At 28.4% G+C, this 20,605-nt stretch overlaps 1 protein-coding gene across 1 annotated transcript in view; it reads right to left on the reverse strand.

Moving 5' to 3' along the window:
- The window catches only part of LOC108557624, a 49,184-nt gene extending 43,317 nt beyond the window's left edge, over positions 1-5,867 (reverse strand). The window contains exon 1 of the mRNA XM_017914219.1: positions 5,862-5,867. Within this exon, the coding sequence (XP_017769708.1) occupies positions 5,862-5,867 (6 nt within the window). The remainder of the gene's footprint in view (positions 1-5,861) is intronic.
- Positions 5,868-20,605: the final 14,738 nt, after the last annotated feature.

Consider the following 20,605-nt stretch of genomic DNA (forward strand, 5'->3'; position numbering starts at 1 on the left):
TGTTTCTTATTACATATTTTGACGCACAACAATTCTTTACATAGTACTGCTTCGATCAGTGCGGATTCACTATAATACGGTTTGAAAATTTCAAAATAAATCAATTTTAATTGAGCAAAAAAAAAAATTCTCCATACATTTTGTTGTTGTTTCTTATTACAGATTTTGACGCACAGCAATACTTCGCATAGTGCGGCTTCGATCAGTACGGATTCACTATATAGAACAGTTTGAAAATTTTAATACTGCAATACCTCGTATAGTGCGGCTATATTTAGTGCGGATTCATGGTTTGAAAATTTCAAATAAACTAAATTTTGATTCAGCAAAATAAAAAAAAATTGTCCACACATTTTTGTTGTTGTTTCTTATTACATATTTTGACGCACAACAATCCTTTACATAGTACTGCTTCGATCAATGCGGATTCACTATAATACGGTTTGAAAATTTCAAAATAAATCAATTTTAATTGGCAAAAAAAAAAAATTTCTCCATACATTTTGTTGTTGTTTTTTATTACAGATTTTGACGCACAGCAATACTTCGCATAGTGCGGCTTCGATCAGTACGGATTCACTATATAGAACAGTTTGAAAATTTGAATACTGCAATACCTCGTATAGTGCGGCTATATTTAGTGCGGATTCACGGTTTGAAAATTTCAAATAAACCAAATTTTCATTCAGCAAAATAAAAATAAAATTTGTCCACAAATTTTTGTTGTTGTTTCTTATTACATAATTTGACGCACAGCAATACTTTGCATAGTTCCGCTCCGATCAGTGCGGATTCACTATAGTACGGTTTGAAAATATCAAAACAAACCAAATTTTGATTGATCAAAATCAAAATAAAATTTGTCCACAAAATATTTTGTATCAATTTTTTACTTTATCTCATTTTGTGTGGTTTATTTTGTATAAATGTTTCCTCGATTAGTCCGGTTTCATACTGGAATAGTAGTGATTACCCGCACTATGCAAGATATTCCATACTAAGCAATGCCTTTTCGACGTTGTTTTGTAACTTGACGTTTAGTTAAATTTGTTTCCTATTACAGAGCAATACTTCGCATAGTACGGATTCAATATATAGATCAGTTTGAAAATTTTAAAACAAATACAACAGTACTTCGCATAGTACGGTTTCACTTTACTACGATTTGAAAATAAACTAAATTTTTAATGAACAAAATAAAAATTATATCTTAAAAATTTGTCCACAATTTTGTTTTGTATTTTGTATCCGGTTTCAAACAGTCCGGATTATTATCCAATTACCTAGCAATGAATGCCCTTTTGACGTTGTTTCGCAACTTGACGTTAGTTCGTCATATTTTTTTTATAAATTTATAAACACATCCGCCGAAAGTAAATATTTATAAAGTTCACTAATGAATTCGTAAATAAAGCTATTTATATTTGTTATTTCGCCTGAGCGTCAGTTTTTCACGCCAATTTTTTAATTCAATATAAACAATTCTCATTACTTTATTCTTTTCTTAATTCAAATTATAATAATTACGTATTATCTAATTGTAGAAAGTGTATAGAAATATTTTTGTGATTTTTATTTACAAAATAACACTTTCTTTTTTTTTCTCAAATGTGGCTTTAAGATGTGTGGTTTGAGAGTATTTTCTCTGATAGAAGAAGATAAAACGTCTAAAATTAACCGAGCCCGACCCAAAAATAAGCCCCAAGGTTCGCTCAAGTACCAAACAAAAATACGGCGATTTCATTATTTAAATTTAAACCCGAACAGAAGGAAAAAATGTTGTCCAGGTCAACAAACTGAAAATAAATCGATCCTTCGTTCTTGTTATTATATTTATTTTGCTTCTGTCCACACACATAAAAAAATATTTATTATTTTTTTTTATCAAAAAATAAAAACAATAGTAGGCGGACGTCTTGAATTACACATTAATTTAAGAAAATCTGACAATTATAATTTAAACGTCAAAAACTGACGTTTATAAAATTTGTCCACAAATTTATTTTTTTGTCAATTTTTGCCATTATATCATTTTGTACAGTTTTGTATGTATTTTGTTTCTCGATTGATCCTCATATTGTCCTATTACCCGCACTATACGAGGATTTTAAAACAAATCAAATATTTATTGTGTAACATACGTTTTATCGACAAACAGATGTAGGTTTTGTATTACATATTAATTTAACAAAATCTGACAAATAAAATTTAAACGTAAAAAAACTGAAGTTTATAAAATTTGTCCACAAATTAATTTTTTGACAATTTTTCTCCATTATTCTCATTTTTTTCTCGATTAGTCCTGTTTGAAACAGTCCGGGATATTATCCTATGAACCGTACTATGCGAGGATTTCAAAACAAATTAAACTTTTATTGAGTAACATATTTTCTCAAAGTTTATCAAATAACAAAAGTAGGCGGACGTTTTGAATTACACATTAATTTAATAAAATCTGACAGTTAAAATGTAAATGTCAAAAACTGACGTTTATAAAATTGAATTATTGAATTGTATATGTTTTATTAGGTGGTAAGATGTGAATGTAATAAGGTTTATTCGACGGATGAAACAATTGTGTGTTTATGTGCACGTGTACTTTTTTTAATGGGTTAAGTATGTTTTGACCAGTTCGTAGTAACTTTGACGGCGATAGGATCACGTCCGTGGACCGTTACGTTGTGTCGCTTTGTGTATTGTGTATGCATTTTTAATATTACCATTTTCGAACTTTTTGTCCTCTCGGAAACACACATTCTGCATTTAACCTATAAAATCACGACCCATGGACGAGTAATGCTTAATGCTATGTATATAAACGTGTATCCGAAGAAGTAGGCGAAAAGAACAAGCACATACATATACATACACACACCAACACCTAGTACATATTTCATCGAAACGCGGCTGTTTAACTTTAATGAACTATAACAAAGCATCGAAATCACTAAACCATATATAGAAGTGTACAAGCTTTGGATCTCTCTGATCCTTTCTATAAAAGTCTGCGTTAACTCTTTCACTTCTTCCTTTAAGAAAATATTGTTGAATTATGTTCGTTTTTAGAGTTTCTTTGCTATTAGCACACAAAATGGATAAAAATTAAAAGAAAATATAATTTTATTTTATAACTTTTCTTCTAAACCATAGTTTATTTATCAAAAAGCTTAGAATTTGCTCATAACTTTGCTTTTCAGTTAATAAAAATAAAATTGTAATTATTGTCTCGAATTGTAGCTTTTTAACTTAAGGGAATTATGACGAAACATCGAAATTCTTACAAAGATTCTAGTATGACGCGAAATAAAACAAAATACGGGAATTCGTGTTATACGAGAAAGATATTTGTATAACACGATTTCATACAACGCTTAACGTATTAACGGCGTTATACGTGAGTTCTACTGTATATAAGTATACAAGTTTCAGATATCTATAAAAATCTACTTTAACTCTTTCATTTCCTTTAAAAAATATCTTGGAATGATGTTCGTTTTAGAGTTCATGTAAAACCAATAAAGAAGTACGTGCTAACAGCTTTCGGAATGCTATTAACACACAATATAGATGGAATTAAGAGAAAATATTATTTTGTTTAGTAACTTTTCTTCTACAAATCAGTAAATGCAATAAAAATTACTCTACTGTCCAAAAATGACCTCCTAATATGATTATGAAAACTCGACTCAGCAGATCTCATTCGTTTTTCGTGTCCAAATTGTCCACAAAAAACGAAATTGTGCACTTTAACATTATTTTAAAAGTTTTTTGTTTGTTAAATAATAAATCTGAAACTTTAAATAAGAATATTGTTTTGTAAATTTTATTTCTAATAATTCTTCATACATATTCTATAACTGGTTTGGAAAGTGCTGATATAAGCAGAATTAAGAAAAAAAACATCGAGATCCGCAAGAATAATACAATTCCACCTAACCATAACAACAAAATAAATTTACAAAACTTTCTTAATTATACATTTTAATGATAAGACATCCATTTGTTGATTAAGTCTTAACTATAATTACCAAACGAATTAGTAAACAACGTATATGTAAAACTTTTTTAAATTTGTTAATTACTCACTGTTAATTGCCCATATATGGTTAAATTGGTGGTGTCCGATGATGTTTTCCTTAATTGCACACGATTCACAATATCTAAAGGCGATTGAGTAATTCGATAATTTTGAAAAATTAAACAGTTAAACATAATTTGGTATAAATAATTACCGATAATAACTTAATGACAACTAATTGTATATCCATGGCAACGCAGTAAGTGTTACCAACTAATTTGAAACTAACTCCCTCTTATGGATTAATTTTAAATTATAAAAAAAAGATTACAAATTCAAAGAATAAAATATTATATAAGAGCGGAGTTTTTTGTCTTATATGTTTTAATATGATGTTCTTCATATATTTGTTTAATAATTGAAAAAAAAAAATATAAATTTAACTGATAAACATTATAATTATTGTTAATAGGAAAATATGTATTAATATTTTGCATTTTTTTGTTATGTAAATAATAAAATTCTACTATTAATATGTAATTTTGATGCACGTCTATTTTTATTATATAATATTCGACTTACGATCATTTTGACTTACGTCGTTTCCATAGTATTTGATATTACAAATCTTATAACAACTTTTCGACTTGCGATCATTCCTACTTAATAAAAGTATACAATTGACATGTAACTTAGATGCACATGTTCTTATGTCTATTTTATTGGTATAAAATTCGACTTACGACCATTTCGAGTCACGTCGTGAGAACTAATTGTATATCCATGGCAAATAAACATTATAATTTATGTTACGTGAATATTCCAATATGTAAAAACTAGCTGAATAAAAAGTAATGAATGAATGTATGTCAAATTGTAATATGGAGTTTATGAAATAGAAAAAAAATAAGAGTATAATTTTTAGTACAAGTAATTAATTACTTGGAAATTGCTTTTTTTGGTGTTTTCATAAACATCAATTTGTTTACATTGAAGTAAAAGAGAGATAAATTGTCATTGAATTGGTGAAAGTATAACGTGCGGGCTAATTAACATCGATAATTCGCTTTACAACGAAACAGCAATGAAAGGCTAATAATGAGTCAGATAAAATTGCTATTAATATTATTATTACTATTGGTAATAAACGAAATGACGTGGGAAACGAATCAAAAAGCTAAATAATAAATACTATCGATTAACAAACATCACATGCACTCGCTCTATACACATACAGACGCATTTCGAATCAGATATTTACGAAATAAATGGGATTAATGTGTAATAATTATACGTCTTTATAACTTATTTACTTTCCACTCCCGAAGTCCCATCCGAGGTGTCTATGAATATGGATAGATCAGCGACATGTCCGCCCTTCCCATTTATAATGCACGCCCTCTCCACCTCATCTAACTGACATGCGAACACGACAACAGCTCAATACATCCTCTACCCACGTGTGCAAATCGATTCAATTATTTATTATAGGAAATCGATCATTCCTCTTGTTGTTTTTTTAAGTCCTCGTTTACTTTCGTGCAATTATTAATCAATTTAATTAACCCACTTTTCTTTCTGAACTTCACTTCGATACATTTTTTTGTTTCTAGAATAATAAAAAGTTTAAATATTAGAAATGTATATATGAATTTAATAAATAATATTATTTACTTGTTTATTTATTGCATTTCCATAGTATTTGAGTCTACAGAAAATTTTTCAATTTCTCATTTCTACTTGTGAACATTTCTACTTACAAAAAATGAATCCATTTTTACAGTTTTTATGTAATTAATAAAATAATACTCATTTAATTTGATTTTTATATAATTCGACTTACGACCATTTCGACTTACGTTGTTTCCATTGTATTTGAGTTTACAGTTAGTTTTATAAATCCAATGAAAATATTATACAGTAACTTCTTGACTTAAGATCGTTTCTACGTACGAAGTGAAAAAATTACATCATTTTTTACAGTTTTGTGATGTATTTAATAAAATAATACCATTTTTATTTAATTTTGATGCACATGTACTTAAGTCTATTTTTTATATAATATTCGAATTAAGACCATTTCGACTTACGTCGTTTCCATTGTAATTGTGTTTATAATTATTGCTTTCTAATTCAATTAAGATATTATTCAGTAACTTTTCAACTAACGATTATTTCTACTTTGGAAATGAAGAAATGTGTCAATTTTATACATTTTTCTTATGTAATTAATAAAATAATACTATTGTCATTTCATTTTCATGCACATGTCTATTTTATTATATAATATTCGATTTACGACCATTTCGAATTGCGTCGTTTCCATAGTATTTGAGTTTACAATAAGTTTTTCAATTAAGAGATCATACAGCAATTTATGTAATTAATAAAATAATACTATTTTACAATCATTCCTACTTACGAATTGAAATAATTTGTTAATGTTTTACACTTTTCCTAAGTAATTAATAAAATAATACTATTGACATGTAATTTAGATGCACATGTACTTATGACTATTTTTTGGTATAAAATTCGACGTACGACCATTTCGATTTACGTATTTTTTTTTTTCATTATTAAAAGATTATATAATTTGACACGCTTTGTCTTAAAAGTAATTCAGTAAATGAAATTGGCAAATTCAAAGCTTCGAATCTCTATTTTCATATCTTTTTATACTTGATTTGGAACTTGGCTCGTTGCTCACGGACACGAGGAAAACGTGACGATCGAGACGATCAAAAAGTGAATGCGTATACATTTTATGCAGAAAAGAACTTCTTTTTTTTTTGTTGGAGGGCATTTCCGCCATCGAATCTGTGTGTGCGCTGACTTTAGGACGCACGGAGAAACGTCAACATGAATCGGAAAAAACTGGCATCTCTCCTAGACCGCTCGTACTACATTAGCACTTTGGCTACACTCCGTCCTAAATATAGACAATCCGTGGCCGAATATAACCACCGGCCTTTGCAGAAAGAAGTTACGCAATAAAAGCGGATATCTTCAGAATTTGATGCCGCAAAAGAAATAAAAGTCGCTGTCCACAGCATCGTGAATGCAGACCTAAGTCAAGGACACTGCTCTTTTCTGTTTTGTTTTGGAAAATAGAGGATTACTATCCACTTGTTTATTAAGTTGTATCCTGCGATGCAACAGTCTTTTTATGTTTAATGGTGCTTTTTTTAACGAAAATCTTGCCAAGAATAGCTCCACACTTACTCACGTAATACTTACTAGTTTAATACCTGTGTTCTAAATACCAGCACTAAATATATATATTAAAAAAAAAACAATAATACCTCGCATAGTCCGGTTAATCTCTGTGAAACCGGACTAATCGATGAACTAAATACATTCAAAGTAATAAATAATCTATTTTTAATTTTTATTCATATAAAATTAACTTTGTTTTGAAAATTTCTAACTGTTCTATAGTGAATCCGGATTGATCGAAGCCGGAATATACGAGGCATTGTATAACAAATATTTGTTTATATTAGATAATCAAAGAAATTGTAATGTGTATTTTATATTATAATTATCTTGATTATCTAAAAACGTACCTCGCAAATAATCAATGACTCGCATAGTCCTGTTAATCTCTTTTAAACCGTACTAATCGATGAATTAAATACATTCAAAGTAATGAATAATCGACTAATCGAAGCCGGAATATACGAGGCATTGTTGTATATATATATATATATAAACAGTTTTTATACTTAGATAATATTTGTTTACATTAGATAATCAAAGAAATTGTAATGTGTATTTTATATCGTAATTACATTGATTATCTAAAAACGTACCTCGCAAATACTCAATACCTCGAATAGTCCGGTTAATCTCTTTGAAACCAGACTAATCGATGAAATAAATACATTCAAAGTAATAAATAATCTATTTTTAGTTTTTTTTTTATATAGAATTTACTTTGTTTTTAAAATTTCAAACTGTTCTATAGTGAATCCGGACTGATCAAATCCGGAATATACGAGGCATTGTTGTATATATATATAAACAGTTTTTATACTTAGATAATAATTGTTTACATTAGATAATCAACGAAATTATAATGTGTATTTTACATTATAATTTCTTTGATTATCTAAAAACGTACATAATTGATAAGAAATTCGTACTTAAACTAAAATTAGTTTAAATTAAGCTATATTTTCTCTATAATGTGAACAATACATTTGCAATAATTTTAAAATCAGATAAAAACTAAGTCTAAGATTGGCTCAATTATATTTATGGTACAAATTAAGACTTAAGAAATTATTAAAAAGTCTACTTAATAAATTTTTCATTGTTATTTAAGATGATAGAGGAAATTTGTATAGGTTCTTACTAAAAATATAATGATTCAATGATAAATTAAATTGTAAATGATTTGATTGTTTTTGTACATTTTAAACTTTTTTTCTTATTCACAAGCTGTCTATTTAGACAATAAGTAGGATGTGTTTTGGCCATAAGACAAAAAAATAAAAACAGAAAAACGAAATACAGTAGTGAGCTGAATTATTTCCGATTGGAAATTTTCCAATAAACAAACTCAAATTTAACTAAAAATTATTATCACATTAATACAAAACAACCCAAATAAAAAATAATTTTGAGGACACTACATAATAACTTAAATATATTCACTGTAATGCACGAATAAAACGAACTTTAGATTCTAAAGGGGAGGTCGAGGGTTTTGTGTCTCTTTAGTCTGTGGGGGTCACTGTTATCTAGCAGGGATAACGCGAGACTGTTGGGATGGTTTTAAAGTCTGTTCTGGTAACAAGCACTGAACTTAGGGATTTCACTCTTTTCAGTGATCATATGGAGGTCATTGTATATATTGTCGTTCGTGAAGTACCAGCGGGCTTGCACCAGGGTGCACAGGTTCTTGGACTGGAAGCTTTGCAAGATCTCTATGTTCGAATTGCTGGCTGTTCACCAAAGCTGGATGCCCTACGTCCACTCTGGTTTCAGCACTGTCTTGTATATAAGTAGTTTATTTTCGAGGAATAGCTGTGATCTTCTGCCGATCAGCCAGTACAACTTCGCGAACTTGATGCCCAGTTGCTTCCTTTTCGTTGCGACGTGCTTCTTCCACGTGAGTCGGCGATCCAAGAACAAACCCAATTATTTGGCATCGTCGGCTTGCGGGATTATTTTGCTGTTCAGTGTGACCGGGAGGCAGATTTCCTTTCTAAGGGTGAAAGTGACATGACTGGATTTGCTCTCATTGACCTTGATGCGCCACTTCTGGTACGCGTTGAGATGACTCTGGAGTCCACGCACTGCAACAACATAATCCTCGTTGGTGAACAGGACCACGACATCGTCGGCGTAGGTTCAAATTTTAAACTTTAATAGAGAATTTGTTAATTCAATGTTAATTTCGTATTATTTTACTGAATGTTCTGATCAAATAAATTGTAAATAAATATAAAGAAAAATAAAGCATTTTAATTGAATGAAATATTATAATTGTTTAATTTTAACTAATTTATATTTAGTTTGATTGCATTTTGTGTGTTTTTTTTTTTTGATATTTTATATAAAAATTTGGATATAAAATTAGATCAATTATTTCGAAAATATAATAAAAAATGTAATAAGGAATACATAAAAAATGTGTTAATTGAGTGAGAAAGCACGCGATCTGTGTGATCCACTTCCGACTACTTCTCAATCATCATCATCTATTTGACAGAGAAAACGCAATAATTGAGGCGAAAATTATAGACTTTGTAAACGTGGATAAATGCAATTAATAAATGGTTGCGAGTAGGATAAGGCTGTTAATAAAGCATCGACTTTAGTTGATTTGTGAGCTTAGGTGGCCCGAAGGTTCGATATAAATCGTGCGGCTTGTATATAAATTTGCTCGTTTTCCCTCCTCCGCACGCGGAAAAAGAGGAAACCAAACTTTGTGAGTTCTTGTATGTCTGTAGGAAGGAGACGTGGAAATTCCTTGGATCATTAATTGCACGGCTCTCGGTAATTGCACATGCCGGAGGGACGAAAATCGTACCGCGAATCACGAAATCGCCTTAATGCTACACATATAAATGCAAAAACGAAAGAGAAACGTGATTTAATTGACCGACGCTTTCATCTCGCTTCATTATTATTCATTTAATTAATTGATGAATTCACTTTCAAATTACAATTTTCATTATTATATTTATGTTCGTATTAGATGTTATTAATAGATAGAATTAAAATATATTGATTAATAAATCAATGCTTGTTAATTATCTAATGAAAGAAGAAACAGCTTAAAATAAAAATATATCAATTTTACTGAATTAATGTAAGATTTTTTTCAATTTTTATTTTCATATTAGAAATCTAAGTGCTTATTAATTAACACGTAACTACAGACAAATAAAAACACAAGTACCACTTATAGGTCAAAATGACCTGTTTATTAAAAAAAAATATTGACTTTTACAACAGATAAATTCTTATTATTTAATGAATTTATCATAATTTAACACAGTCTAGGCAATTGTTTTTTTAACAGGCGTAACAAATTTTTCTTTTGCATATGTCACAAAACGTTACTGTTTTGTTGTCGCTCTTGAAATTAAAATATTGATGATATTTCAAGAACTTATTTACCATAGACGGGTCACTTTGACCCGAAATACACTCTACAATATAATAAGTATCACTCGCTTCGACTACTTCGCTCGTACTAACTCCTTTTAACTAATTGTAGAAAATAAAATTTATATTTAATTGTTTGTTTATTTTTAATAGACCATAAACGGGTCACTTTAACCCGAAATACACTCTACATCAGTGATTCTCAAACTTTTTGGTCCGCGACCTCCTTTTGGACACAAAAAGTTTCTGCGACCCCCCGAAGAATGGGTATATGTAGAAAAACAATCAAGATTGATATGTAATTATTTTTTTGCGAGCCCCAAAAGATTTTACGCCCCCTGGGGGGAATCACTGCTCTACATTATATAAAGCACCTCTTGCCTCAACTACTTTGCTCTTACTAAAAAGTACACTTTAAAATACTAGAATAGCTACAAGGCAATCCCCACAATTAAATTACAATACAATAAGAATGAAATCAAATATCCAGTGGATCATTCTGACCCGTTTGTGGTACATACGGATTAATGCAATATATTTAAATGCAGTTTTTTAAATTTATGTTAAAATTATAATTTAATAGATACTACAAAAAAATACGTTTGTTTATAAAACTAAGTGTTTATTTAATTATTTCACTAATGAAGAATCTTCCTGAAGTGAAAGTTTTTACTAAATTAATTAGGATTTTATCATATTTATATTCATTTTAGAATAGATTTCTAATGAAATTAAACACATATTAAATATTTAACTAAAGAAAAACCAAATAAAATGTATACATATAAACATTCGACTTTTACTTATTAATATCTTCCTCATACGGTTTTCACTCAAGAAAAAAAAAACTGTACTTTTTTTTATAAATATTTTAATTTATACATATGATTGCACCAATATAATTAACATTGAATTTATGGATTTATATATGTTTAAATTAAATTATTCAAAATGTTTAAAAGTGAAAGATGGTTTAAACATAAAAATATATACACATATGGACTATATACTATAATTTTATAGTCGCGCAGATGTTAAGTGATAAGGAAAACTTTCCCAAATAAAAAATAAAAATAAACCTAAGAAGAAATGCTAATGAAGATATTGACTTAAGACAGGTCCAATTAAATTCAAATCTCGTTAAATATATTAAAGGAGAAACTGTCTGACTTACTTTTATTATGTAAATTAATGTATTTTGGATTTAAGTGAAAATAATCAATAATAATATTAAGTATAACTTTTGTCTTTTTTGAACATTTGTATGTATACAAACAACGGTATAAAATGTCCAAAAAAAGGCAAAACAAAATTGTTGTCACTAATTCAAAAATTGTCAAAATCCCGACTATATCGAAATCACGACAGTGTCTTTTATTATTATAAATTTCTACAATAACATTTTTATGTTAGTTGGGATTTTGATATAGTCGGGATTTTGATTGTCGGGATTATGGTAGTCGGGATTTCGATACAGTCGGGTTTCAAACGTCGGGATTTGAATAGACGGTCTTTCGGTTGTCGGGATTGCGATATAGACCCCTCACAAAGGGCCTGGCTTGACCAATGAATGAATGAATACAATTATAACATCAGGGCGACTAATACCCTGATGTTATAATTGTATTCATTAATTACTTTTATGTAATTAATTACAAATAATATTTGTTAATAAATCAATTTTCAATCTTGTGTTTTTACTTTGGAAGAGAATTCATAATTATGAATGATATTATTTATTGAAAGTTAGGGTTTTACTAATCCGCAATATTATAATTAAATTTATTAAAAATTGAGTAAAAATTAAGATTTTTTAACGATTTTTTTTTACAATTGTACTTTAATTTAAATATAATCAATCATCTTTTACAATTCGTATTGTTGTACATTTACTTTGCATACATTTGTTTATTTCAAAATAAACTAAATTTATATCAGCAAAATAAAAAATAATTTCTAAAAATTAGTCAAATCTGCTGTTTCACGCAGTCCAATTACCCGCACTATGCGAGGTAAAACTGTATTAAAGTTTGTTTGTTTTTTTTTGAGTTGAATAAGATTCCGATAGAATAAAAAGTATTTTTAAGTAAAAATATAAATCATCAGATGCGTTGGTAATTTTCGTTTCGTTCCGACCGGTCACTTGCATTAATCACACGAGTGACCGGCGATGTTAAATGGGTGGTCCGGTACAATCTGTTACGATGTTTCTCCTCTTGTTTGTCTGTTGCCAACAATTCGGACCACACCGAGCCACCGAATTAACAGTTATTACACACAATGTTATAAAAAGAAATTGAGACTATTCGTTTGCGTCTGCGATACTCTATGGAAAAGCGCAAGCAGTTGACGACGACAATAATAACAACAACAACGACGACGACGATAAATGATAGAAGGAAGAGGTGAAAACAGCACATGAAAAATAATTGCATCTGCTTTGTACACAGCAGACGACACACGACATCGTCGTCTGCATACTGATTCTGGTACAACAACCTGCAACGTACATATTACAATACACACACAATGATTTCCAAAAAAAAATAATCTTGATGTTTTGTAAAATTTCAATTAAATAAATTTAATCGTAGATAATTTTAAAATTCATAATATTTGTAATTTAAAAACTATTAAATTTTATGAATGTTAGTGTTTCATAGAAAAAGTTAATCAGTGAACTTTGTTTTAATTAAACTTGCAACATTCTAAAAACTTTTAATTCTCTAGAAGGAGAGAAAGTTCTTATTCTTATGAGTTAATCTTAGACTTAGTTTTTATCTGATGTTAAAATTTATTAAAAATATATCATTCACGTTTTATATAAATAAAAATATAGTTTAATTTAAACTAATTGAAATTTTAATCTTGATGTTTACTAAAATTTCGATCAAATTTCATATAATCATAGATAATTTTAATTCATTTAATTCATAATATTTGTAATTTAAAAACAATTCAATTTTATTAATGTTAGTGTTTCATAGAAAAAAATAATCAGTAAATTTTTTTTAATTAAACTTGCAACATTCTAGAAAATTTTAATTCTCTAGAAGGAGACAAAGTTCAAATTCTAAATTTTCATTTTATTTTCAATTTATATTAAACTTTGTATTATCAGTAAAAACCTATAACAATTTTCTCTTTTATCTTAAATAACAATAAATAATGCTTAATGCAGTTTTTTTAATTATTTCTTGAGTCATGATTTGAACAGAATGAGTCAATCTTAGACTTAGTGAAAACTAACTTAGTTAAAATTATTGAAAATATATCATTCACGTTATATATAGATAAAATATAGTTTAATTTAAACTAATTCTAGTCTATGTACGAATTTCCTATCAATCAATTACGTTTTTAGATAATCAAAGAAATTATAGCATGTACTTTCATAATCTAAACAAACTACAACTAAAAGAATTTTATATATACACAACAATACCTCGTATATTTCGATTTCAATCAGTCCGAATTCACTATAGGACAGTTTGGAATTTTAATGTTGATGATTACTAAAATTTCGATCAAATTTCATTTAAATTTCAACGTTAATGTTTCATAGAAAAATTTAACCAGTGAACTTTTTTTTCATTAAACTTGCAGAAACCTTTATACAATTGTATAGAAAAAGAATTAAAGGCTTCTGGTTTATTACAAATCATTGCATTTACTTCTTCATTATTCATTCATTATTTTTATTTGATAATTAATTTATAATTTAATAAAATTTTCGTAGAAATAATTATAATTAAGATTTGTTAACTAATTATTTTATCAATGATAGTATTATATGTTACAGTTTTTCTCCAATTCATTATTGTTTTGTTAAAAAAATTAAAGATTTTACGAATTTTTGTTAAGATATGTTAGCTAATTATAACAACATTAACAACGTTCTTGATGATTTTAAATTAAAAAACGTTGATTAATCGAAAACTAATTATTTCCAAAAAAATTGTAATATTTTATTTGAAATATATTATAAACATTAATTAATTATATTTCAATTAAAACAAGAAATTATTTCGAGCCATATTGTTTTAAGTTGATTGGATTTTTGAGAAGTTAAATAAATATTAGCTAATTATTATTATAAAAAAATTAACAACGTTTTTGATGATTTAGATAATTGAAAACTTTAACATTTTATTTGAAACTAATTATAAAGATTAATTAATTATGTTTCATTTAAATCAAGGAAATATTTCGATAAGTATAAGAATTAAAAGTTTCTGGTTTATTTCAAATCAATGCTTTCACTTATTTTTTATTTGATAATTAATGTAAAATTGCATGAAATTTTCGTATAAATAATTATAATTAAGATTTTATTAACTAATTATATTATCAATGATAGTATTATATGTTACAGTTTTTCTTCAATTCATTGTTGTTTTGTTAAAAAAATTAAAGATTTTTCGAAATTTCGTTAAGGTATGTTAGCTAATTATAACAAAATTAACAACGTTTTTGATGTTTTTTTTTTAAATTAAAAAACGTTGATTCATCAAAAACTAATTATATCATAAAAATTGTAATATTTTCTTTGAAATTAATTATAAACATTAATTAATTATATTTCAATTTGCTAATTATTATTATATATAAATTTAACTACGTTTTTGATGATTTACTTCACTAAAAATTGTAATATTTTATTTGAAAATAATTATAAAGATTAATTAATTATATCATTTAGAACAAGGAAATATTTTGATAAGTTGATTGAATTTTCGTTAAAATTTAACAACGTTTTTGATTATTTACTTCATTACAAATTGTAACATTTTATTTGAAACTAATTCTAAAGATTAATTTTAAATTACAGCAAGTAAATTGATTTATATTGAATGTGTGGTAAATGAGTGCTCGAAATGTATTATTCCAATTCAATTGTACATAATTCCACGATTCTATATTTACAATTGGAGGTTTCGTGATTTTCGACCGCAAATAAATTGCGGATTCCCGCAAAAGGCAGAAAAAAAGAGAACGAGTAAAGAAGAACACAGCAATCCGTTTAGTGCATAAATCTCGACGGGAGAAGCCTTAACCCACTTGGCATACCGAGTATAAAACCGCAGCAACCGAAACAACAATGCAGGATCGACCGAACGAAAGCAATTAATTGCATTTCGAGACTTCGAAAGAGATGAAAAGTCTTCTAGTGGTAAATCTTGGATTACGGACGCACAGAAGCCTAATTGAAAGTAGCGGATCAAAGGATAGGAGCAACACAGCAAATACAAGAAGAAGCAACAAAAAAAAATGTTGTTTTCGAATTGCGAAGACAATTTTGTACTTTCTAAAGAGATAATTCAAAAAACGGGTCGACGATGCCGAAGGGGAATCGAAGATGAAGAAGAAATTTAATTGCCAATTTCTCGCTCGAAATTATCATCAATCCAGTTTATATTTGTAAATTTTCGATGCAGCCAAGTGGAATAAAACGAATCAACAAAAACTGTTGTTTTATAATCGATGAATTGTTTAATGAAACGAAACTTATAGTAGAGTAATGTTGTAATTCGAGTTAACGGCAAACTCCATTGGACCCTGATTAAACCATGGTTTCCTGTATGCATATTTCATGGAGGTCAGGGATCAAGTGCGGAACGAAATGCGCGCGAATGAAATGTTCCCTACGTGTAAACTGCGTGCGCGATGAATGCTCGAGATAAACAACCTCTTCTGGTGTGCCGCAAAAGAACTGAGAAGAAAGACTACAGCATACTAAACTTTCATCACATCGCACATCTTTTACAATGCACATTACCTTTTTTTTGTTTCTTTCTTAAACCAATTTTGTAGCCTAATCATTTAAGAACTGTAATTTATTAACTTTTTTTATAATAATAACTTATAATTAGTAAATGAAGAAAACAATATCAAGATTCTTCTAAATTATCTCTAATATTAAGTAAAATCTCTTAATCAAATTTTAGTAAAACTTTTAATATTTTTTTATTCTTCTTAAAACTAATCCAACTGAAATAAAATGAATAATTTAATATTTTCTTATTTTTAGTCTAATTTCTTAGTTTTTCATTAATTTCATATATACTTGTTTTCTTTGGACACACTTAAAAACTAGTCCAATTGTAACAAATTTTTAATAGCAAATAGTCATAAATTGTAAATAATGAAAACGATATTTTGCTTCTTATAAAACATCTTCGATTTTGAGTCAAATCTCTTAAATACTTGTCTAATTGTAGCAATACTTACCTTATTTGTAAACATCAATTCTTCTTGCGAATTTCCAATCTTTTGAAGAAAAAACTCTTAAAAACTGATCCAATTGTACTGAAATGTTCAATAATAATTGACAACATCAGTATCTCATAAAAAAATTATATTTTATTTATATATTTACAACACGTTCATAACATAAATGTTATTTCTCATTGAACATAAATAGTTTCAATTGATACGATTTCAAAAATAGGATGACTAATTGTTGTTTTGCATGTTATTCAGGAAATATACGACTTTAACTTATTTTCTTGAACATTTTCTACAATAAATAAATTGAAAGTAAACTAATAAATCCACCGATTTACAAACTCCCGACTTACGAACTTCCGGACTTACGATAAAAAAATAAACTGACCAAACAAAAATTGATAATTTCTTTAATAAAATATAATATTTTGGAAGATTGAAAAGTATTTGTAAGTATTTTGTTCATTTTAATCTATTTTTTCAAATTTATGCAGTCAGTAATTTAACAGATATAAAAGTAAAAACTATTATAAAATATGGTAAGATAAGTTTATTTTTAAAATTCTTCCGACTTACGAACAACCCTTTGGAACGAAACTAGTTCGTAAGTCGGGGCATTTTTTTATGCATTCGACCTGATTTCATATAATTATTTTTCTTTAATTAATACTAGATCATAAACAGAATGAGTAATTGTTGATAACTTTAATAGCGCGAACTAACATTTATTGCATATTATTCAGGAAACAGCGTCTTCTCTGACCTTTTTATTGAATCACAACATAAAGATCCATAAACTGTGTCACATATTTCATCACATTACACAAGATTCTCTCAACAACCGTCACATTATATTCTTTATTAAATCTAAAGCGATAGCAAATTACTGCTGTATTTCAATTTATCATGCAATAAACAATTTAATTAACTTAAATTTAGAGTAAAGTGATAACATAAATATTGTTGTTTTTGTTTTAACGAAAAATAGATTAAGCATTAATTAATTAATCAATTATAAGTTGAACTAAAATTAATACAAATACAGCAATACAAAGTGCGGCTTCGAAAAATGATGATTCACTACAGTCCGCTTTGAAAATGTCAAAACAAACCATATTTTCAGTGAACAAAATTAAAAGAAATGAACACATTTATAATATCAATTTTTTGACGTTTTTATTGAAAGTGACAGCTGTCATTTAAACTTACCCATAGTTTGAAAACTGCTATTTTAAAGTCCTCGATTAGTCCGGTTTCGTCAATAGCTCCGTATCAACCAAACAAAAATATAAATTCAATTGATTCATAAGGTATAGGTAAAGAACGTATCCAAAATTATACATAAAAGATAGTTTGTATTGCGAATCAATTGTGGTGCATAACATTTTTGACGTTTTGAAACAAGATGACAGCTATCTTTTAACGCGACCCATAGGTTGAGAACTGCAATTCGACTCTAGTACTATTGCGATCCAACTATTTATGACATAAAATTTGACGTTTTGATTCAAAGTGACAGCTGTCATTTAGAAATTTAATGCGGCTCATAGGTTGACAAAAACTGTTCTATACATTCCAGCTTCTTTTTTAAAAGTCCTCGATTGTTCCAGTTTCGAACAGTGCGGGATATTGGCGTAACCGATTACTCGCTCTAAGTATGATTAAAATGAGATTCCAATAGATTTATGGAGCTCCGTTTTTCGGGTCAACCAAAAGAAATACGATCAACTGTTAATTCTATTGATTGAAAAGGTGTAACTAACGCAAGGATATAAAAATAATGTTCTATTATACATAAAATATAGTTTTTATACTCTATACCAGCGTATTTTGCAGATCGACTCATTATATTCGTCTCTAGTTGTATTGTGACTCAATTATTATATTTGAAATTTTTGACGTTTTGACGCAAGATGACAGCTGTCATTTCAAAATTTAACGAAATCTATAGTTAGAGAAGCTCTGTTCTATACAGTATAGTCTCCTTATGTGCTGTTTAGTTTCACGCGGATTTAAAGTCTTTAATTAATCCGGTTTTGAACAAGGATATTGTCAGAACCGTTTACTCGCTTTAAGTATGATTAAAATGAGATTTTAATGGATTTATGGAGCTCCGTTTTTCATAGCAGCCAATGAAAAAGTCAATTTCAACTGTTAATTTTATTGATGGATGAGGTGTAGCTAATGAACAGAAGAATTATCGGTTATACACAAAACATCGTTTTTATCCTCAATACCAAAGTTTTTTAAGCGACCTAACATATTCAATTCTAGTTGTATTGCGACTCAATTATTATATTTGAAATTTTTGATGTTTTGACGTAAGGTGACAGCTGTCATTTCAAAATTTAACGAAATCCATAGTTTGAGAAGCCCTGTTCTATACAGTATAGTCTGCTTGTGTGCTGTTTAGTTTCACGCGGATTTAAAGTCTTTAATTAATCCGGTTTCGAACAAGGATATTGTCAGAACCGATTACTCACTCTAAGTATGATTAAAATGAGATTTAAATGGATTTATGGAGCTCCGTTTTTCATATCAGCCAATGAAAAAGTCAATTTCAACTGTTAATTCTATTGACGGATGAGGTGTAGCTAATGAACGGAAGAATTATCGGTTATACACAAAACATCGTTTTTGTCCTCAATACCAAAGTTTTTCAAGCGACCTAATTATTTAACACATCAAATTTGACGTAAAGTGACAGCTGTCATTTCGCAAACTGTCAAAATACGATTTTAAATGATAATTCTATTAATTCATATTCAGCTCTAATTGTATTGCTACCAAATTATTTGGAACATATTTTTTTTGACGTTTTGACACAACGTGGCAGATGTCATTTCGCAACCCATTAACGCGACTCATAGATTGACAACCTCTGTTTTATACAGTGCTGTTTATTGTTATGCGCTTTTAAATTCCTCGATTAGTCCGGTTTCTATATATTGGCGGAACCGATTACGAATAAAATGAGATTTGTATAGATTTATGGAGCTCCGCTTTTAGTGTCAGCCAAACAAAAGAAAATACGAATTCAACTGTTAATTCTATTGATTGATAAGGTGTAGCTAATGAACGGATCCGAAAAGAATTCTCGCTCGGGCATGTATGTTGTTCGCGCTCTATTTACTTTCTTACAAGATCAGATTTCCTGTTACGACACTCATTATGCGCCGATTTAAATTCCTCGTATGTGCGCCATTCGATACTGGGCGACGTGTGTTCCGGTATTTTATTTCATTATCATATTTATTTATACTTAAATGTTTATTTTACCTTCTTTAACTTCTACCGCAAATTATGAGGCGATCTTCGTTAATTTCGACCGATTTACAACCTGTTACCAACTCTCGCAACTGCAAATTACACCCATCCTGCATCATAACATAAACTATCATTTGTGCCGCAGCAATTTGCATACATTGAACGCGCTTATAATCCAATATTTCATCATGCTCCGATCTTCAATTAATAGAATCCGATAAGCGTTATTCGCAAATCCTTAATCACAGTTCGACAACTTTACACACACATTAACAATTTACATTTTAAGTACAAGAACAATTATTTTACCATCAACTCGGATTATAGAGTTCACCCAGTAATCTAGTTCTTAATGAAAAGCAGCAATCGATCCATTGAATCGTACCATAATCATAGTCATTATTATAATGCGAAACCGTGCGATCTTAATTTATGATTCGTATCTTCGAGATTAAATGCCGACGAGGA

Source organism: Nicrophorus vespilloides, unplaced genomic scaffold, assembly GCF_001412225.1.
Source record: "Nicrophorus vespilloides isolate i.1.1-1 unplaced genomic scaffold, Nicve_v1.0, whole genome shotgun sequence".
NCBI classification, from domain to species: Eukaryota; Metazoa; Arthropoda; class Insecta; order Coleoptera; family Silphidae; genus Nicrophorus; species Nicrophorus vespilloides.